This window comes from Ceratotherium simum, chromosome 16 (genome assembly GCF_057802395.1).
Source record: "Ceratotherium simum simum isolate JZ-2026a chromosome 16, ASM5780239v1, whole genome shotgun sequence".
NCBI classification, from domain to species: domain Eukaryota; kingdom Metazoa; phylum Chordata; class Mammalia; order Perissodactyla; family Rhinocerotidae; genus Ceratotherium; species Ceratotherium simum.
In genome coordinates, this window is record NC_141915.1 from 24,645,262 (window position 1) to 24,668,642 (window position 23,381).

The 23,381-nt window shown below is 44.6% G+C and overlaps 1 protein-coding gene across 2 annotated transcripts in view; it reads left to right on the plus strand.

Annotated features, from left to right (window-relative positions):
• LOC147914958 (uncharacterized) overlaps positions 1–23,381 on the plus strand; it is a 41,059-nt gene that overhangs the window by 4,772 nt on the left and 12,906 nt on the right. Inside the window, exons 2-3 of one of the 2 annotated variants that reach the window (XM_087440826.1) lie at positions 11,050–11,157; positions 20,240–20,347. In XM_087440826.1, coding sequence (XP_087296952.1) covers positions 11,050–11,157; positions 20,240–20,347 — 216 coding nt within the window. The remainder of the gene's footprint in view (positions 1–11,049; positions 11,158–20,239; positions 20,348–23,381) is intronic. The other variant, XM_087440827.1, reaches the window with a different exon arrangement.

A 23,381-nucleotide genomic window follows, 5' to 3' on the forward strand; every position in this document is an offset into this window, starting at 1 on the left:
ATATGAATGTGCCCCCAGCACGAGTGTGTAATGCAGGAGAGCCCTCTTGAGCTGGTTATAGGACTCACAACAATGCTGCCTATTCTAGGAAAAGCCCCAATGGCATATTTTCACAAAATGCCACTGGCTCCTTGACATTAACTGAAAGATCCAGTATAGATCTTTGAGTCAATCTGATCTTTTTTCCTCTTGGCAATTTGAAACATGGAGGAAGAGACACAGAGACTAGAAGTCATTGAGTTTGAGTCACATTAGTGGCAGCATGGGAATTCCACAGAATTAGGCAGTGTCTTGCAGCAGAGTGAAAGATTTTCAGTTATCAGTTTCAGTTCCTTACATCCAGATATATATTCTCTTTCCAAGACTCTAGTTAGGCTTAGTAGGATTTTGTGGCAACTGGAGTAGTTGGGGACAAAATGGGGATCTCCTCCTGTAAGGAGGTATGGGTTCCCTTTGAGCCTTGACTCTAGAATAATCGTAATGTATTACAGAGACAGAAAGATTGAGACCTGCCCAGAAGGACCAAACAAAACCTCTAGTGCTTGCTCCGGAATAAGCACTGAGGACAATGAACGTCCCATGGGTCAGAAATGCTGTGGCAATAGTGTGGGCTGGACTGCAAGGTCACTGTCCAAGAAGTGAGTGTAAGGAACCTGGTGATCTGCTTGTGAGGGGAAGACAAGCTCCCTTTCATCCTCTCAGGTAAAAAGAACACCCACCTGCCCTCTGCACACAGAAGTCTGCATGAATCTTGGGGAAGTGTGGTTAGTTGAAAATGGCAAAGAAACGTGAATCCCAGGGAAGGAGGCAGCTGCTTCCAGTTGCTCATCTGAGACACACAACCATGCTCCTGGATTCCCAGGATCAAGTTGTCTCTGGGCTTTTCACACTTCCATATCTGATCAAAAATCTTTGCAATAGATCCCTTCTGCCTGGTTGGGGTAAAGAATGGGGAGTAAAAAATAAAGAGAGTAAGTAAGCGTTTATTGATTGCTGGTCAACACTAAGCCACGGTGCTTGGTGCTGGAATAAGAACACATATCAGACAAACTCAGCAAGACAGACCTGTAGAAATAATGATAACATCCCCTACCTGATGCTAGAGCAGAGATGTGTGCAAAGTTCTGCAGGAGCACGAAGGGGAATTATTAGCTCTTGCCTGGGCTGTTGGGAAAATGTTTAGGTGAAATGAACTGTGTGAGCTGGAACCCGAGGGGTGAGGCTGAGATCAGCAGGTGGAGGGGGATCCAGGTGAACCGTCCAGGCAGCAAAACCAGCATGTGCACAGCCTTGGAGTTGGGAAGGGCTGGGGGCTGGAGCTCCTGGGAGGTGGGGTGCTTGGGTAGTGGCACTGGAGGAGGCTTTAAAGAGAGATCCATGTTCAATTCTGGAGGGCCTTCATTGTCATGCCCAGCAAGGTGGATAGGAATGCACTGGGGACAGTCAAGCCTGGGAAGTGCAATGACAAAATTTGTATTTTAGAACAGCACCTGTGGTGGCAGTGAGTGATTGATGAGATCCTTCCTATCTTGCCCGTTGACTCATCTCAGAAAAGTCCTTTGGTGCCTGTGTGCCCAAGATAAGGGGAAGCTTACCCACAGTCCCTTCCTGGCTGTTTTCTAATCCTAGAATCACAGCCATGGAGGGGAATTGACAATGAATGTTCGATTTCTGAGGATTTCAGGTAGCATTGCAGGGTGGTTCCTTTTATAGAACCTGGATTCTGAATAAACTCTTGCTTAACTCTATCCATTCTGGGTCGTTGTAACCAATTAAGGTGTGTGCAGAAGTTCCTACAATCAACGTCATGTACACTAGGACACACTAACTGATACCACGTGGGCAGGGCTCTTACTCCAGGTGATGGAGATGATGAGAGGGCAAAGAAAACCTCCTGCCCTCCAGCCCTTTCTTACTGACGTCCTCCAGGCCGGGAAACCTGCACTCACTCATTTGGGTCAACTTCCTTGGCCAAGGGCAAACACAACACTTCTCTCAGCACAGCCATTGACAGTACAGCTCCTCTTAGGCTGTGGAACTATAGGCTGTGTTCTTATTATGTAACTCATCTGCTCAGAATAAACCAGTAAACTTTGAGTTACACAGATATAATAATATGGATGAACCTCATCCAATCAAATGAAGGCCTTAAAAGAAGAAGACTTGGGTCACCTGAAAAACAAGGAATTCTGCCTCCAGACTGCCTTCAGACTTCAGCGGCAACATCAACTCTTCTTTTTGGCAGAATCTTTCCTTTTCAGCCCAAGAAGATGAAAACCTCTCACACACTAACATGGATCATTTTAGGATCTACAGATCAGTAGACCATCTAATTACTTGGAGATCTGTAGAGTCAATGCTCTGGAGAATAAGGAAGTCAATAGGCCATAGCAGAGAGAGTTGAGAATACTTTAACTGAGAATACAATTTCATTTAGAGTGAAAAGGAAACAATATTTAGCTAGCCAGGCTCTCATAAGGTGTACCTTTGCATGGTCAGAGCCATGAAGTGCATTAGCGAAGATCTGAGATCAGACTTCTCTACCACTCAGCCCTGGTTCCAGGGTCCCACTGCAGGACATGGAATTGACCATGAGTCAGTGCTTGGAAGGCAGCTCTGCTCACCACTCTTCCACCAAGGAAGCCGCTAGAATGCCAGAGGCTTAGGGACTGACACCTAAACTGTAGGCAATGATTCCTCCCTTGTTCTGGGGTTGGACCTTTCACAAGATCGTATCAAAAAAGCAGTGGAGCCCAGGTAGTGAATCAGCTGCATCAGCTCACTGTCTGTCATTTGTGTGTGTGTCTTTTTGAAAACTTGAGATGTAGACAGGAAGCTTTTAGCAAATTCTACAAGAATTTGGTCGTGGGGTGGAGGTCATTGGCTCACCTGGGACTCATTGGTGGTTTGTTAAGCTGTGCAAGCTCAAGTGTAACCCATCTGTCCTCTCCTCCCTGGGTTTGGCAGTCTAAAGACGCTTGGAGCTTGATGCCCTCAGACCTTGGGTTAGTTCTCCTTCCCTTTCTTGCTACAATGTTAGCACAGCTGCACAACTTCAGCCCGGGTGGGGGAATGAAGGCACGTTTGCATTTAGGCCCACATTTTCAGGGTTGCTGCATTGCATGACTCCAGGGGCGACTCCTCACAGTGTAGTCCAGGAGAATAGCGCCCCCTGGTGCTGTGCAGTGTGCAGGCTCTGCAGCACTATGCATAACTCTGCACTTTGCTTGCTGATGGTTCCTCTGCTGAGACTCCACTCCTCCTCTGCCTCCCCATCTTCCCAGGGGTTTCCAGAAATGTCCCTCTTTGAACATGAATAAACCCCTCATCTTCTTCCATTCTGACTTCTCAGTCTGGTCTAACCCTTGCAAGGCCAGTTGAGTTTGGAAACACATGAGCCACTCTCGGCCCCAGGGCACTGTCTCCTGATTGCAGTATCTTCTTCAAAACTCAAAATGCCAGTCCCATCATGAGAAAAACATCAGACAAATAGAAACTGAGAGGCATTTTGCAAAATATTGGACCAGAGGAGACTAAGGTAAATCACATACCACAGGAGAGTAATGAGTCGTAACAAATAAACACAATGTGATGTCTGGGATGGATTGAGGAACATCAAAAGAAAATTAGTGGAAAAACCAGTGAAAGTCAAGTTCTGTATTTTGGTTAATAGTAATACCCAATATTGATTTCTTAGTTTTCACCAAAATACCATGGTTATGGGCAATGTTAAGAATAGGCGACTGGGTGAGAGGTATACAGGAGCTCTCTGTATTATCTTTGCAATAAATTTGACAACATCAATGAAATGGTGAAATTTCTTTTTTTTTTTTTTGTGAGGAAGATCAGCCCTGAACTAACAGCCATGCTAATCCTCCTCTTTTTGCTGAGGAAGACCGGCTCTCAGCTAACATCTATTGCCAATCCTCCTCCATTTTTTCCCCAAAGCCCCAGTAGATAGTTGTATGTCATAGTTGCACAGCCTTCTAGTTGCTGTATGTGGGACACGGCCTCAGCATGGCCGGAGAAGCGGTGCGTCGGTGCACACCCGGGATCTGAACCCGGGCCGCCAGTAGCGGAGCATGCGCACTTAACCGCTAAGCCATGGGGCCGCCTGAAATGGTGAAATTTCTTGAAAGAAAAAAGCTGTCTGTACCCATTATTGACTTATTGCCTCACAGCTCTAAATTCTCCCTTTACACTGCCATGTGTTAATAGCTCTGGGCCCTTTAAATATTTTTCCCTTTGCCAGACAGCGCTGGAACTTTGTCAGTAGAGGGCCCTGGAGAGGCGTTTCAGGAGGAAGAGTTTGCTTCCTGCAGCACCTGCAGCTGTGGCAGTGCTCAGCTCCTGCAGTGCTTGTGGCTTCTCTAGCGCTCAGCTCCTGCCCTGCATGGTGGCCAGCAGCACTCAAGGGCCAGCAGCTTCCTCCAGCCTCTGCCCCCACCCCATGGTTTGGGAGCAGAGTGCCTTCAATCTACCCAATGCAGGTGGCCCCTCCAGGGCTCAGCTCCTGCAGTGCTCTGCACCCAGTAGCACCCAGCAACCGGGATCTTCACTTGACACCCCTCTTGGGCAGCTTTGTAGCAAAGTGCCTCTGTTGAGACACTTTTTGGTGAACAGCTTTTCCTGGCACCCTAGAGGGTGGATTTCTGGCAAGTTCTGCAGGTGCAGCACCCAACGGAAGGCCATTCCATGAACCTGACCGTGCCCTCTCCAAGAAGGTCTGGATGTCAGCCTTGCGGGCAACGAGTGAGGTGAGGGCTCATCCTAGGGCACTCTGTCTCAGTCCTAGGGTTAGCGGCTGTTCATTCTATCTGCCACTCTGATGCCCTCTAGAATTCTCATTACTTCTTACTAGTCAACCCCTCGTTACTCTAAACCCGTATTGTAGTTAAGCATTCTTTATTTTAAACTTACCCTGCTCAGATTCCTGTGTGGTGTCTTTCTCCCAATTGGACCCAGGTTGATACCCTACCAAAGCTAACTCAAGAAGGCCTGGATACCCTGAATGGCTCTATATCTATTACAGATATTGAATTAGTAGTTTAAATGTTTTCTCTTAAAGTAGGAGGCAAGGTCATCTGCTGAGTGTGAGGGACTGAAGGAGATTGAGGTTTGAGGAGAATGGACAAGGTTTGCAACAGTCCTTATGAAGAGTGGGAGCTTTTGTTGAAATTGTAGTGAAATTTCAGGGCAGTGCTGACGTCCTAAATGAAGCTGTTGACCACAAATTTATGACAGAATTCGTCCCTATTGGGTGATACTCAGGTACGGGGAAGGAGAACGTGGGTAGTTAGGAGCCTCCAACAGTGGAGTTTTGCCAGCAGGTGCTGTTAATAGAGACCAGACTTAGGGTCCTTTAGGGTATTGGCCAGAGGGTTAGAAAGGTGAGGAGGAAAGTCAAAACAATAAGAGAAACTGGAAGGAGAGGGGTGTTTGTACTGCTTTACAACCACGTGGCTTATTGGAATGAACATCTGGGTCTTATCTCATCTCCCTAAGGTCTCATCTCCCCAGCTATAGTCAAGTTTGAGGCCAATTGTTCTCAATGGTGGAAAATTCCGTACAAGGCAGCTGGGACAGGAGGGAAAACTAGAGCTTATTTATGCACAGAGTTGGCTCAGCTATTTTTTGGACTAATTACACAAGAAGGATTACAATTTTATTTCTTCTGAATTTGTTAAGGTAGGAAGAGGGAGTAAACATCTTTGGTACCCAGCCTGAATGGTACCCAGCCTGAAGAAAGAGTGCCTGGCATCCAGGGACAGGTCTGCCCATCTCCCTCCCAGATCCAAGTGGCACCAACTGGTGGATTCTCAAGTCCTGTGGGGAGAAAAACTTCAGATAGTTTAGAGGGGATTTGGTGGAGTATTATTCAGTGGCACAGACTGGATAGAGGGTGACAGACCTCTGCAACATGATGTGTTTCCTAAGCCCCCGTAACTGCGTCCCTTCTTACAACTCCCCAATCTATTCTCCATGTTTTAGGGGTTTTTCTTTATTCTGTTAATTTTCATGCACAAGTAATATATGAATGCCTTCTTCTTACTTTAGTCTTATTTCAGGTAAGTCTAAAGACCTCTTGACTACCTACACCCCCCAGCTCCCTCTATTATTCCTCAGAGGTAGTGCTGTTATTATTTGGGAGGTTATTGTTCCAGAGTTTTTTTGCATTTTCATGCATATGTATGTACATATACATATACATGCCTATAAATGCACACATATTGAGCACTGACTTAGGGAAGGCGAACAAATATTTCCCTTAACATTATCGTACAATGCAATATAATATTTAGGTCTAGTTCCTGATGCAGAGAGAAAGTATTCCAGAAAAAAAGTCAAGAAATATGAAGCCAAAAATATCTGAATTTGAATTTGTCAGGGAGAGAGAAAAGTCCCTGTAGCCCTCTTGGTTCTTTTGGCTGGCCTAATAATCAAATTGACATAAGAGAGATTAACAGGAGAAAAACATTTTTCATTTCATATATACAGAGGCCCCATGGTATGGCACCTAAGAAGTGAGCAAAGCAGGCTGTTTATATATACTATTTTTAGACAAAGAAACAATTATTTGTAAAGATTTGATGGAACAAAGCGGTTTAGGCCCCCGGTAGTAAATTAATGAAGAAATAACCAAGTTTGTTTACACAGCGTTCTCAGCCTTGAATTCCCTATCTCAGGTGACAAGGAAGCCTTCTGTCTTCCTGGTGTAGGGAGGATACGCTCACATGAAGGTTTGTTTCCTGCCTTGAGGGGAACAAAGAAGATTCATAGTGTTCTTCTTGCACTGGCTGTTTCTCAAGTCACTTTAATTAAGAATAACCAATATGGAGGCGGCCCAGTGGTGTAGTGGTTGGGTTCCTGCACTCCAGTTCAACGGCCTGGGGTTCGTGTGTTCGGAGCCTGGGTGCGGACATACACACCGCTCAAGCCATGCTGTGGCGCCATCCCACATACAAAATAGAGGAAGATTGGCACCGACGTTAGCTCAGGGCCAATCTTCCTCACCAAAAACAAACAAAAAAGAAGAAGAATCAATATGCCACCTTGGCATACTTTGGGGTGATCTGCCTTGAGCCCCATCAAATCCCATTTAGTAGCTCCATGACCTTGAACAAGCTATTTAACCTGGGTGCAGCTCAGTTGTGATGCTTAGTAAATAGAGCACCTTGCACACAGATATTTCTTGAGTTACCTCTCCTCCTCCCTGTCTATATCATCTTCTTCCATTCTCTCTCTCTGTCTGTTTGTGTGTCTCGCAATCTGACAGATTTCTTTCTTACACTAAGGAGATATTCTGCTTGTCTCAAAGAACTTGTTTGGAAAACAAGCAGTACCCAACACCATACATGCTCTGTGTTTTTTTAGCAAAGGGAGTGGCTTGGCAGAGCCCCGGATTCAAGGTTCCTACATGCTGATGCTGGCCTTGACCTCTGGCCCAGTTCACTGTCCAGGAGGGTAGAAATCTCAGCTCCTTTGGCTTTGCTGCATCATCTCCAAATAAAGTCCTCAACTGGCAACATGGAGTTGGGTGGCCTTTTCCTCCCTGCAGTTCTCTCCATCCTCAGCACAGAGCTCCAGGTGGTCAGCGAGTCCAGGCTAAGACCAGCCCCACATTTCTCAGAACAAGAGGCCAGAAAGTGGGAAATCTAGGACTGGGCATGTGCAGGATAAAAGACAGGATAGAGGGGAAGATGGGTAAACATGGAGAACAGTCCACTTAAGGAGACATTAGGGAGACACATCACCACCCATCACCACGCCAGCATCCCTATGTCTGCCTACATCCTCTCTCACTTTTCACCAAGGCCAGCCTCTCCATCTCTACTCTCCAGCCCTCACCTCTTGCTCTGGCCCTGCTCCATCGGTTCCTGGGTCTCTCCCAGAATGTCTAACCCTTCTCTCTCCATTTGCTTCTAGCTACAAACTCATAAATCTCCCCGTTCTTGAGCAAACATTTTTCTGAAGCCTCCTTCTGTCTTCTCCATCTCTTTCTTCCCAACCACCAATCACTCCCAAGCCCTTACATATAGCTTCACACACCATCATCACCACCAACACCACCATTACAATCACCACCAACAACCCTCCACACCCCACTCTACAATGGCACCAATAACTTCCTGGTTGACAGTCGAAACATTTTCCTCAATTCTCAACCTGCTTGACAGCTGCAGTATCTGACACTGTTCAGGATCCTTAGACTCCTGAAACGCTCTTCTCCTGTGGCTTCTCCAACTCTGTCTCTCCTCCTCCCTTTTCTGTGTCTTTGGCTTTCTCCTCTTTCTCCCTCTACTCCCTAACTCTTATGGGCTCATAAGTAAGGATGATTTCTCTGGCTGCCTTGCCCTGTAATCAATTACCACACTTTGTTAACAATTCTTACAAAATTTATCTTACATCCTTTCCACAAACTGCCACCACCTTGATTACATACCAGACCATTGCAATACTTTTTTAACTCTCTCTCCACTAAAATATGTGTTGTGTATTAAATTCCAGCCAGTTCTGTGTATGAATGTGAGATTGTTCTTCCTAAAGTGCAGGTCCAATCAGGCTACTGATTTCCTCAAAATGTAAACGTGTTCTCTCATCTAACAGCCTCCCACCTCTGCCTATGGAAATCTCATCAACCTTTGAAAGGCTCATTTTAATGGCTATTTCCACCATAAATACACTTGACATACTCAGTTGTTCTCGAGGAAAGCAGTGTTTCTCAAACTTTAATGTGAAAAGAAACATCTGAGGATCCTGTTACAATGCTGATTTTGATTCAGTAGTCCTGGGCTGTGCCTGAGATGCTTCTTTTTTAACAAGCTTCCTGGTGATGCCGATGTGCCCGGTCCACAGACCACAGTGAGTGTAGGAAGCCATCTGTCTGCACATTAGAATCACATGAGAAGCTTTTTAAAATTACCAGTGCCAGGACCCTATTGCAGACCCAAATTAAGTAAGGTTTTCCAAGGTCTCTAACTGTATGTGTGTGTATGTCTGTGTGTATGTTCATTGGATACAGTTCACCATTTTAAGCATTTAAAGTGTACGATTCAGTCACTTTGAGTATGTTCACAATGTTGACAACCAACACCACCATCTAATTCCAGAACATTTTCATCACCCCAAAAAGAAACCCCATATCCATTAAGTAGTCACTCCCTGCTCCCTCCTTCCACCCACCCCCAGACAACATTGAATCTGCTTTCTGTCCTTAGGCATTTTTCTGTTCTGGATATTTCACACAAATGGAATCATACAATATGTGGCCGTTTGTGTCTGGCTTCTTTCAATGTTTTCAAGGTTTATCTAAGTTTTAGTGTCTGTGAGAACTTCATTCCCTCTTACGGCTGCATAGTATTCCACTGTATGGCTGTACTACATTTTATTTCTACATTCATCAGGTGATGGGCATTTGTGTTGTCTCCACTTAGTGGCTCTTATGAAATACTGCTGCTATGAACACTCGTATGCAAATTTTTGTGTGAATATGTTTTCAATTCGGCAGAGTATATGTCTAGGAGTGGAACTGCTGGGTCATATGGTAACTCTAAGTTTGAATTTTTGAGAATGCCAAACTGTTTTCCACAGCTGTGTGTCCTGACTTGTTGAGCACAGAACCCTCCTCTCTTATATTCTTATACAAGGAATGGCTGCTCATTATGGACAACTCAGAAACACCAAGAAAAAAGATAAATTACCCATGATCCCACCACCTAGATATTCATTTTAAAGAAAAGCTTCCATAATCCATCCATTGTCTACTTTTTCAGAGTAGACAATGGGTAAATGTTTATTTTGTGGTTACGACAGGCCTGGCACTGTGCTGAGTGCTGGAAGATAATTAAGGAGAGGTCTATGTCCTTAAAGATATTACGTAATAATGATCGGTGCTGTCAGTCAATTCTGACTCCTTGCGACCCTGTGTGCAGGAGGCCGGAACCATGTCTGGCCTTTTGTGCCATCCTCTCACTTTCCAGTGCTGTATCAGACAGTGCTCCGCTGGTATTCATAGGGTTTTCCTGGCCAGTTTTCGGAAGTGGGTGGCCAGGTCCTTCTTTCTAGTCTGTCTTAGTCTGGAAGCTCCGCTGAAACCTGTCCACCATGGGTGACCCTGCTAGTATTTGAAATGCCATTAGCATAGCTTTGAGCATCCAGCAACACGCACCACCACAGTATGACAACTGACAGATGGGTGGTGTGCTTCCCTGACCATGACACGACCCCGAGCTGCAACAGTGAAATCCTCAAATCTTAACCACTAGGCCACCATACGGTAATAGAGACAAATAGACAAACCAACAAAAATCTAGGAAAATATCACATGTATATGATTTTTACAAACATGGAATCATGCCATCAGCCCGAATCAATAAATAGAGTTCTACCACACAATTTAAGTGGCTTCATTGCTCTCTAGTAGAGGGATATGCCTTATTTTCCACACCTTCTTCTCCTCTTACACATTGAGATAACCTGTCACTTTGGACTACTTTTTAATAACAAGTTCAGGATAAATGTCCTGGAGCTAAATCACATTTCTTTGGGTAAATTCCTAAAAATGGAATGGCAAAATATACATTTGAAAACTTTTGATGTATATTGCTAAACTGCCTAAGAAAGATGGCTTTCGGCACGAATAAATTATACAGCCTCACCCCACAAAATTGTAATTAGTAGACAAACACCTTGTAACACTTCATGTACATATGTGTGTGTGTTATTGATGTGCTTGTATTGATATTTGTAAAAGCACAGAGAAAATTCCAGAAGGAGCCAAAAGAAACCTCCTCGGAAAGTAGAAGGTAGATACCTCCTGGGAGGTGGACTTGATGCGTTGAGGGAAAGGGAGACTTACTTTTACTTTATAAACTTGAGTATTTTTTGTCTTTTAAAAACAAAAATGTATTACGTATAAAATCGTGAAAACTATGTAGATATCACAGCTACATATTTTGAATTGAACTGACGTTTAAAACAGTAAGCCCCCTCACAGTCCTCCCCTGCTCTCCTGCCAGGCTTAACAGTTTTCAACTGAATTTTTTCTAGGGGTAGGTGCCTGTGTGGACCGATGCCGAGGAGACCGGGACTGTGGTGTAGGAAGTCGGTGTGTCAGCAATGGATGCGGCCATGTCTGTCGGCCAGCCCGAGACCAGGGTAAAAGCAGCAGGCTGATTCTTGCCAGCAGTGGCTGGGAGCTGCCGTTTCACCACAGAACCTTCATTCCTTACTTTCTTGACTGAAGGGCTAAGATTGATCGAAACCACGACAAAGTTGGTGGGTGCATCAAAGTGGACTGGGAACTAGGTGGGTGTAGTGGAGATAGGACTGCATGTATCATCCAAGAAACAGCTTGCTAACACACCTCTACGTTATCTGAGACTCAAGAGACAACCTTAGACTTTTAGAGGCTGGGGTGTGGGGGATGAAATCTTCTATTCCAGTCTCTTCTTTCCCTCAGGTTCTGTTTGTCCCAGGCTGCTCCTCACTGTCTCACCTAGCACTAGGCGGAGCGACCTGACTGCCTGGTCTGGCAAGTCCACCGTGCTCTCCTGTGAATACGCCCTCCTTCCTCTCTCCAGGGCAGTTATGTCTGGGAAGCATAAGGTTAATGATATGACACATTAGGAGGAGAGGGAAGGAGAGACCTTTTGGAGATCACTCAAGCTCTGGTTCACCTCACCTGGCAACAATGCTGCCCTATCAGATGCTTGCTTAGCGCCAGGAGAACTCGGATTGAATGTTGGAGGAAGCGTCCTAACTATTTGCAGTATAAAGATGGCATCCTCCCCCCATCTTTTTCTTCACAGTGCTAAATTAGAATATATAGCACATACTTTTCATTTTGAAGGAGAATCTTTATTTTCAATAATGTTTATTTTTCCTTTCTTTAACCCTGTATAATAGAGAGTCAGCACTCTCTACTTTAATCCAGGATTATTTAATAATCACTTTTTGTAGGACTAGATGATCTTGGAATATTTTTTCCATTTTCTAGAAGTTTTAGATAAAATATTAGGATGGGATCAGGATGGTAATAAACGTGTGGTGGAAATTTTTCAGCGCTCCTGAACTCAGAGAAAATGGCCACAGGACATCCCAGTAGATGCAGCAGCGGGATATGTCTTTGGGTTCTTTTCCTGGGCAGGTTTGAGTGTTGGTGATTGTACATTGAAAGTGGATCATATGAGGACAGCATCTTGGCATATATAGAAAGATGTGTATATGCATGCACTTATGAATATGAATGTGCCCCCAGCATGAGGCTGGAACGTAAGAGAGCCCTGCGGGGCTGGTTATAGGACTCACAGTAATGTTCCCTATACTGAGGAAGACCCAAAGGCCATATTTTTACAAAGTAACACTGGCTCCTTGACATTAGCTGAATGATCCGGTATAGACATTTGAGTCAATCTGATTTTTTTTCCTCTTGGGAATTTGAAATATGAATGGAGAGACCCAGAGACTAGAAGTCTCTGAGGTTGAGTCACATTAGTGGCAGCACCCTCAAGAGGAATTTCATAAAGTTAAAGACCTGTTATTTATTCACTCTATAGACAACAGTGTTCATACAGACTCATCAGGCTTACCAGGACCGCTTTGTCCGTGAGAATTCCACGGAATTAGGCAGTGTCTTACAGCAGAGTGAAAGATTTTCAATTACGAGTTTCAGTTCATTAGATCCATATATATGTTCTCTTTCCAAGCCTCTGGTTAGGTTTAGTGGGATTTCGTTGTAAATGGAGTAGTTGAGGACAGAATGGGGATCTCCTCCTATAAGGACGTATGGATTCCTTTTGAGCCTTGACTCTAGAACAATCTTCATGTATTATAAGGATAGAAAGATTGAGACCTGCCCAGAAGGGCCCAACAAAATGTCTGGTGCTTGCTTCAGAGTGAGCACTGAGGACAATGAACGTCCCATGGGTCAGAAATGCTATGGCAATGGTGTGGGCTGTACTGCAGGGTCGCTGTCCAAGAAGTGAGTGTAAGGAACCTGGTGACCTGCTTGTGAGTGGAAGACAGGCCCCCTCTCATCCTCTCAGGCAAAAGGAACACCCACTTGCCCTCTCCACACAGAAGTCTGCATGAATCTTGGGGAAGTGGGGTTAGTTGAAAATGGCAAGAGAACTTGAATTCCCCTACCTAACACAAGACATGGGAAAGAATAAAGAATCCTCATCCCAGGGAGGAGACAGCTGCTTCCAGTTGCTCAGCTGAGACACACAACCGTGCTCCTGGATTCCCAGGATCAAGTTGTCTCAAGGCTTTTCACACTTCAAAACACTGATCAAAAATCCTCTGTAATAGGTCCCTTTGCATGATTGAGGTAAAGAAAGGAGGGGGAGTGTCAACAAAAGGGCAATTAGTAAGCATTTATTGATTCCTGGTCAACGCTAAGGTACTGTGCTTGATTCTGGAATAGGAACACGTATCAGATGAACACAGCAAGACAGACTTGCATAAGTAATTATAATATCCCCTGCCTGATGCTATAGCAGAGATTTGTGCAAAGTTCTACAGGAGCACGAAGGAGAATTATGAGCTCTTGCCCATGCAGTTGGGAAAATGTTTAGGTGGGACCAACTGTGTGAGCTAGAACCAGAGGGGGGAGGCTGAGATCATCAGGTGGAGGGGGATCCAGGTGAACCATTCAGGCAGCAAAACCAGCATGTGCACAACTTTGGAGTTGGGAAGAGCTGGTGGCTGGAGCTCGTGGGACGCGAGGCGGCTGGGGTAGTGGCACTGGAGGAGGCTTTAAAGAGAAATCCGTGGCCAATTCTGGAGGGCCTTCATTGTCATGCCCAGCAAGGTGGATAGAAATGCACTGGGGACAGTCAAGCCCGGGAAGTGCAATGACCAAATTTGTACTTCGAACAGCAGTTCTGGTGGCAGTGAGTGATTGATGAGATCCCTCCTACCTTGCCCATTGACTCCTCCCGGAAAAGTTCTCTGGAGTCTCTGTGCCCAGGATAAGGGGAAGCTTATCCACAGTCCTTTCCTGGCTGTTTTCTAATCCTGGAATCACAGCCATGGAAGGGAATTGACAATGAATGTTCGATTTCTGAGGATTTCAGGTAGCATTGCAGGGTGGTGCCCTTTATGGAACCTTGATTCTGAATAAACTCTTGCTTAACTCTATCCCTTCTGGGTCATTGTAACCAATTAAGTTGTGTGCAGAAGTTCCTACGATCAGCGTCATGTACACTAGGACACACTAACTGATACCACGTGGGCAGGGCTCTTAGTCCAGGTGATGGAGATGATGAGAGGGCAAAGAAAACCTCCTGCCCTCCAGTCCTTTCTTACTGACGTCCTCCAGGCCAGGAAACCGGCACTCACTCATTTGGGTCAACTTCCTTGGCCAAGGGCAAACACAAGCCTTCTCTTTGCACAATACAGCTACCCCGAGGCTGTGCAGCCATAGGCTGTGTTCTTATTACGTATCTTATCTGGTCAGAATAAATCACTAAACTCTGAGTAAACCAGATATAATAATATGAATGGGCCTCATCCAATCAAATGAAGGCATTAAAAGAAGAAGACTGAGGTCCCCTGAAAAACAAGGAATTCTGCCTCCAGACCGCCTTCGGACTTCAGCTGCAACATCAACTCTTGTTTATGCCAGAATCATTCCTCTTGAGCCCAAGAAGATGAAAACCTCTCACACACTAACGTGGATGACTTAAGGATCTACAGATCTAGACCATATAATTACTTGGAGTTCTGTAGAGTCAATGCTCTGGATGAGCAGGAAGTCAATAGGCCATAGCAGAGAGAGTTGAGAGTACTTTAACTGAGAATACAATTTCATTTGGAGTGAAAAGGAAACAATATATGGCTAGCCAGGCTCTCCTAAGGTGTACCTTTGCACGGTCACAGCAGTGAAGTGCATTAGCGAAGATCTGAGATCAGACCTCTCTACTACTTAGCCCTGGCTCCACCGTTTCACTGCAGGACGTGGAATTGACCATGAGTCAATGCTTGGAAGGCAGCTCTGTTCACTACTATTCCACCAAGGAAGCCGCTAGAATGCCAGAGGCGTAGGGACAGACACCTAAACTGTAGGCAATGATTCCTCCCTTGTTCCAGGGTTGGACCTTATACAAGATCGTATCAAAAAAGCAGTGGAGGCCAGGTAGTGAATCAGCTGCATCAGCTCACTGTCTGTCATTTTTGTGTGTGTCTTTCTGAAAACTTGAGACGTAGACAGGGCGCTTTAAGCAAACTCGCTAAGAATTTGGTCCTGGGGTGGAGGTCATCAGCTAGTGATTGGAACAGGCTCACCTGGGACTCATGGGTGGTTTGTTAAGCAGTACAAGCTCAAGTGTATGCCATCTCTCTTCTCCCTGGATTTGGCATCTAAGCTTGGAGCTTGATGCCCTAGGACCGTGGGTTAGTTCTCCTTGCCTTTCTTCCTACAATGTATAGCACAGCCGCACAACTTCAGCCTGGGTGAGGGAATGAATGCACGTTAGCATTGATACCCACATTTTCAGAGTTGCTGCATTGCATGACTCCAGGGGCGACTCTTCACATTCTAGTCCAGGAGAATAGCGCCCCCTGGTGTTGTGCAGTCTGCAGGTTCTGCAGCCTTATGCATAACTGCACTTTGCTTGCTGATGGTTCCTCTGCAGATGACTCCACTCCTCCTCTGCCTGCCATCTTCCAAGATATTTCTAGGAATGTCCCTCCTTGAACATGATAAACCCCTCATCTTCTTCCATTCTGACTTCTCAGTCCACATCTGACCCTTGCAGGTGGTTCCACCACGGCTCAGCTCCTGCAGTGCTCAGCATCCAGTAGCACCCAGCAGCCAGGATCTTCCCTTGACAACCCTCTTGGGCCACTTTGTAGCAAAGTGCCTCTTCTGAGACACTGTTGGGTGAACAGCTTTCTCTGGCTCTCTAGAGGTGGGATTTCCGGCAAGTTCTGCAGGTGCAGCACCCAAGTGACTGCTATCCTGTGAACCTGACCATGCCCTCTATAACCAAGTTGGATGTCAGCCATGGGGGCAAGGAGTGGGATGGGGGCTTGTCCTAGGGCACTCTATCTCAGTCCTAGGGTTAGTGGCTGTGCATTCTATCTGCCACTCTGATACCCTCTAGAATTCTCTTTACTTCTTACTAGTCAATTCCTTGTTACTCTAATCCTCTATTGTAGTTAATCATTCTTTATATTAAACTTACCCTGTTCAGTTTCCTGTGTGGTGTCTTTCTCCCACTTGTACCCAGGTTCATACCCTACCAAAGCTTCTCAAGAAGGCCTGGATGCCCTGAATTGCTCTATATCTTTTATTGAAATTGAATCATAGTTGAAATGTTTTCTCTGTCAAGTAGGAGGCAAGGTCATCTGCTGAGTGTGAGGAACTGAAGGAGATTGAGATTGGAGGTTAATGGGCAAGGTTTTCAATAGTCCTTATGAAGAGTGGGACCTTGTGAAAAATCTTTAGTGAAATTTTGGGGCAGTGTTGAGGTCCTAACTGAAGGTGTTCACCATGAATTTATGATGGAATTTGTCCCTGTCAGGTGGTAGTCAGGTGGGAGAAGGAGAAGGTGGATAGTTAGATGCCTCCAACAGTGGGGTCTTGCCATCAGGTGCTGTTAAAAGAGATCAGAGTTAGGGTCCAAAAGAGATCAGAGTTAGGGTCCTTTAGGATATTGGCAAGAGTATTTGAAAGATGAGGTGGAAAGTCAAAAAAATAAGAGAAACTGGAACGGGAGGGGTGTTTGTACTGCCTTACTACCATGTGGCTAATTGGAGTGAACATCTGGGTCTTATCTCCCTAAGGTCCCATCTCTCCAGATATAGTCAAGTTTGATGCCAATTGACTTCAGTGGTGGTACATTCTGTACAAGGCAGCTGGGACAGGAGGGAAAACTAGAGCTTATTTATGCACAGAGTTGGCTCAGCTATTTTTTGGGCTAATTACACGAGAAGGATTATAATGTTATTTCTTCTGAATCTGTTAAGGTAGGAAGAGGGAGTAAATGGTACCCAGCCTGAATGGTACCCAGCCTGAAGACAGAGTGCCCGGCATCCAGGGACAGGTCTGCCCATCTCCCTCCCAGCACCAAGTGGCACCAACTGGTGGATTCTCAAGTCCTGTGGGGAAAAACCTTCAGATAGTTTAGAGGGGATTTGGTGGAGTATTATTCAGTGAGACAGACTGAATAGAGGGTGACAGAACCCCGAAACATGCTATGTTTCCTAAGCCCACCTAACTGCATTTCCTGAGCCCCTTCTTACAACTCCCCAATCTATTCTCCACATTTTAGGGGTTTTTCTTTATCCTGTTCATTTTTAATTGCACAAGTAATATATGAATGCCTTCTTACTTTAGTCTTATTTCAGGTAAGTCTAAAGACCTCTTGACTACCTACACCCCCCAGCTCCCTCTATTATTCCTCAGAGGTGGTGCTGTTATTACTTGGGAGGTTATTGTTCCAGAATTTGTCTGCATTTTCATGCACATATATGTACATCTACATATACATGCCTATAAATTCACAAATGTTTAGCACTGACTTAGGGAAGGGGAACAAATATTTCCCTTAACATTATCATACAATGCAATATAATATTTAGGTATAGTTACTGATGCAAAGAGAAAGTATTACAGAAAAATAAGTCAAGAAACATGAAGCCAAAAATATCTGAATTTGAATTTGTCTGGGAGAGAGTAATTTCCCCCTACCCCTCTTGGTTCTTTTGGCAGGTCTAATAATCAAATTGACATAGAGAGATTAACAGGAAAAAAACAAATTTAATTTCATATGTACTGAGGCCCCAGGGTACAAGACCTAAGAAGTGAGCAAAGCAGGCTATTTAAATATACTATTTTTAGACAAAGAAAGAATTATTTGTAAATATTTGACAAAAACAAAGGGGTTTAGGCCCCCCGTAGTAAATTAATGAAGAAATAACTAAGTTTGTTTACACCACTTTCTCAGCCTTGGATTCCCTATCTCAGGCGACAAGGAAGCCTTCTATCCTCCTTGTGTAGGGAGGATATGCTCACATGGAAGGTTTGTTTCCTGCCTTCAGGGAAACAAAAAAGGTTCATAGTGTTCTTCTTGCACTACCTGTTTCTCAAGTAATTTTAATTAAGAATAACCAATATGGAGCCAGCCAATTAATTTTCCAAGGTCTCAAACTGTGTGTGTGTGTGTGTGTGTGTGTGTGTATGTTCATTGGATACAGTTCACCATTTTTAGCATTTAAAGTGTACAATTCAGTCACTTTGAGCATGTTCACAATGTTGTACAACCATCACCACCATCTAATTGCACAACATTTTCATCATGCCAAAAAGAAACCCCATATCCATTAAGTAGTCACTCCCTGCTCCTTCCTTCCGTCCACCCCCAGACGACTTTGAATCTGCTTTCTGTCCCTAGGCATTTTCCTATTCTGGATATTTCACACCAATGGAATCATACAGTATGTGGCCTTTTGTGTCTGGCTTTTCAATATTTTCAAGGTTTGTCTAAGTTGTAACTGTGAGAACTTCCTTCCATCTTACAGCTGCGTAGTATTACACTGTATAGCTGTACGACATTTTATTTCTACATTCATCAGGTGATGGGCATTTGTGTTGTCTCCACTTAGTGGCTCTTATGAAATACTGCTGCTATGAACATTCGTATACAAATTTTTGTGTGAATATGTTTTCAGTTCTGCGGAGTATATGTCTAGGAGTGGAATTGCTGGGTCATACAGCAACTCTAAGTTTGAATTTTTGAGAATGCCAAATGGTTTTCCACAGCTGTGTGTCCTGACTTGTTGAGCTCAGAACCCTCCTCTCTTATTTCCTTATACAAGGAATGGCTGCTCATTATAGAAAACACAAAAATATTAAGAAAAATGATAACTTATCCATGATCCCACCACCTAGATATCCATTTTAAAGAAAAGCTTCCATAATCCATCCATACGCACAGATATATACTTTTTCAGAGTTGACAATGGGTAAATGTTTATTTTGTGGTTACCACGTGCCTGGCACTGTGCTGAGTGCTGGGAGATAATTAAGGAGAGGTCTATGTCCCTAAAGATCTTACGTAATAGTTATCAGTGCGGTCAGTCAGTTCCGACTCGTTGCGACCCTCTGTGCAGCAGAGCAGAACCCAGTCTGGCTGTTTTGTGCCATCCTCTCACGTTCCGTCCCTGTATCAGATAATGCGCCACTGCTATTCATAGGGTTTTCATGGCCAATTTTTGGAAGTGAGTGGCCAGGTCCTTCTTCCTAGTCTGTCTGATTCTGGAAGCTCTACTGAAACCTGTCCACGGTGGGTGACTCTGCTGGTATTTGAAATGCCATTAGCATAGCTTTCAGCATCACAGCAACACGCACCACCACAGTATGACAACCGACAGATGGCTGGTGTGCTTCCCTGACCATGACACGACCCCGAGCCGCAACAGTGAAATCCTCAAATCTTAACCACTGGGCCACCATACGGTAATAGAGACAAATAGACAAACCAACAAAAATCTAGGAAAATATCACATGTATAAGATTTTTACAAACATGGAATCATGGGATCATCCCTAATCAATAAGTACAATTCTACCACACATTTTAAATGGCTTCATTGCTCTCCAGTATAGGGATAGGCCTTATTTTCCACCCCTTCTTTTCCTCTTACAGATTGAAATAACCTGTCACTTGGGGCTACTTTTTAATAACAAGTTCAGGATAAAGGTCCTGGAGCTAATTCACGTTTCTTTGGGTAAATTCCTAAAAATGGAATGGCAAAATGTACATTTGAAAACTTTTGATGTATATTGCTAAACTGCCTCAGAAAGATGCCTTTCGGCATGAAAAAATTATACAGCCTCACCCCACATAATTGTAATTAGTGGACCAACATCTTGTAACATTTTATGTACATATGTGTGTGTGTGTTATTGATGTGCTTGTATTGATATTTGTAAAAGCACAAAGAAAATTCCAAAAGGAGCCACAAGAAACCTCCTGGGAAGGTAGAAGGTAGATACCTCCTGGGAAGTGGACTAGATGTGCTGAAGGAAAGGCAGACTTACTCTTACTTTATATAGTTGAGTATTTTTGCCTTTTAAAAACAAAAATATATTACATTTAAAATAGTGAAAACTATGTAGATATCATATCTACATACTTTGAATTGAAGAAAAGTTTAAAACAATAAGCCCCCTCAGAGTCCTCCCCTGCTCTACCACCAGGCTCAACAGTTATCAACTGAATTTTTTCTAGGGGTAGGTGTCTGTGAGGTAGAATGCCGAGGAGACCGGGACTGTGGTGTAGGACGTCGGTGTGTCAGCAACGGATGTGGCCTTGTCTGCGAGCCAGCCCAAGACCAAGGTAAAATCACCAAGCCCTGCCTTCTGCATCCCTGACCCTCTGAATGCTTAGCCCTGCCAGGACAATGGCTACCAGGCCCCCTGTACAGACAGCGAGTGAAGGTGGCTACAGTTGGGGCCAGTGCTAGCCTCTGTGAGAATTAGAAAAGATGTTCCTTCACCCAGATGTAAAAGACCATGAAAACACATTAATAATGACTTGTTTTAGAAGTATTTGCAAACTTGAAAAAGCTGGAAATACTCTTAAAACAAAAATTAAATATCATTAAGGTACCCAATTGTTCCTCTGCAAGAGCTGGAAAGAACGTGGTTATGGACAAGTTAGCCTGTATCTTACACCCAAACGCATGTCCCGACTGATGTGAAACACAGGTCCATTCATTCATTCCACCAATATTTACACCTGCCCGGGCGATTATGGCTGGCATTGGCTGGAAGCTGCTGCTTGACCACAGAACTTTCGTTTCCTTGCTTCCTTGACTGAAAGGGTAGGATTTATCGAAACCAACACAAAATTGGTGGGTGCATCAAAGTGGACTGGCAACTAGGGGGATATAGTGGAGATAGGACTGAGTGTGTCCTCCAAGGAATAAGTTCCTACCACACTTCTACATTATCTCAGGCTCAAGGGACAACCTTAGACTTTTGGAGGGTTGGGTGTGGAGGCTAAAATCTTCTACTCCAGCTCTTCTTTCCCTCAGGGTGAGCCTGTCCCAGGCTGCTCCTCACTCTCTCACCCAGCACTGGGCAGAGCTACCTGACTCCCTGGGCTGAGAGGCCCCAGCCATGCTCTCTTGTGAGTTAGTTCACGTGAATCGGGTGGAGAGAACCTGCCAGGAAGTCTGAGTGTCCATATCAGAGACAGAGGCAGGAGAGATGGGGGATCAGTCTTTCTACTTGTCTTCTCTAGACAATCCCTCACAGGACTTCTGAGCCCTGTGTAGTGAGAGGCATTCTCCCCAAGGCTGTGCAGAACGTGGTATGACTGTTGGTGTGAGGACTAACGGGAACATGGCACCATCTTGGCACTTGGATGGACTCTTAGCTTTGGGATCATCTGGAGATAGTGCCCTGCTGCAGAGAGCAGCATGCCCCTGAGGACACTGACAATGGGGGCAGTGGTGGGCCTCCAGGTTCAGGTAGCTTTGCAGAGAGCAGACCACACCACAGAGGCCATATGAGAAGGACATGAGTGGGCTTATCTGTGAGGACGTGTGGACACTTTGGGGACTCCCAGAAATATGTGGTCAAGACTAGGGAGATGGGATGGGAATAAATGGGTATGAGGCAGGATCAGTGAGGCAGCCAGGTGTGGGTATAAATAGAATACGACGTCTTTCCTCTCTTGGGGACAGTTATGTCTTAGAAGCATGGATGTTAACGATATGACAAATTAGGAGTAGGATAGGCAGGGAGAGACCTTTTGCAGACCACTAAAGCTCTGGTTCACCTCACTTGGCAACAATCCTGCCCTGTGGAGATGCTCGCTTAAGGCTAGGAGAACTCGGACTGGATGTTGGAGGAAGCCTCCTAACTATTTGCAATATAAAGATGGCATCTTCCCCCTATCTTTTTCTTCAGAGTGCTAAACTAGAACATATAGCACACACTTTTCATTTTTAAATAGAATCTTTATTTTCAATAATGTTTATTTTCTCTTCCTTTAACCCTGTATACTAGAGAGTCAGCACTTTCTATTTTAATCCAGGATTATTTAATAGAGTCTCTTTTTATAGGACTAGATGATCTTGGAATACTTTGTCCATTTTCTACATGTTCTAGATAGCATATTAAGATAGGATCAGGATGGTAATAAAAGTGTGGTGGAAATTTTTCAGAGATCCTGCACTCAGAGAAAAATGGCCACAGGACATCCCAGTAGATGCAGCAGCGGGATATGTCTTTCGGTTCTTTTCCTGGGCAGATTTGAGTGTTGGTGATTGTACATTGACAGTGGATCATGTGAGGAGAACGTCTTGGGATATAGAGTAGACGTGGATGCACTTGTGAATATGAATATGCCCCCAGCAGGAGGGTGGAATGTAGGAGAGCCCTGATGAGCTGGTTGTAGGACTCACAGTAATGTCACCTGTTGTGAGTAAGCCTCAAAGGCCATATTTTTACAAAGTGACACTGGCTCCTTGACATTAGCTGAATGATCTAATATAAACCTTTGAGTCAATCTGATTTTTTTGTTCCTCTTGGGAATTTGAAATACGAATGGAGAGACACAGGGACTACATGTCATTGAGTTGAGTCACATGAGTGGCAGCACCCTCAAGAAGAATTTCATAAAGTGAAAAGACCTGTTACTTATTCACTCTATAGACAATGGTGTTCATACAGACTTGGCTTACCAGGACTGTTTTGTTCATGGGAATCCCACAGAATTAGGCAGTGTCTTGCAGCAGAGTGAATGATTTTCAGTTATCAGTTTCAGTTCCTTAGATCTCTATATATGTTCTCTTTCCAAGCCTCTGGTTGGGTTTAGTGGGATTTTGTTGTAACTGGAGTAGTTGAGGACAGAATGGGGATCTCCTCCTACCTTACACGAGACATGGGAAAGAATCAAGAATCATCATCCCAGGGAAGGAGGCAGCTGCTTTCAGTAGCTCAGCAGAGACACACAACCATGCTTCTGGATTCCCAGCATCAGGTTGTCTTAGGGCTTTTCATACTTGAAAACACTGATCAACAATCCTTGTAATAGGTCCCTTCTGCACGACTGGGGTAAAGGATGGGGAGTGACAAATGAAGGGAGTTAGTAAGCATTTATTGATTGCTGGTCAACACTAAGGCACTGTGCTTGGTGCTGGAATAAGAACCCATATCAGACGAACTCAGCCAGACAGACTCATAGAAAGAATTAGGACTCATCCCAGAAAAGTGCTCTGGAGTCTGTGTGCCCAGGATAAGGGCAAGCTTATCCACAGTCCTTTCCTGGCTGTTTTCTATTCCTGGAATCACAGCCATGGAAGGGAATAGACAAGGCATGTTCTATTTCTGAGGATTTCAGGTAGCATTGCAGGGTGGTT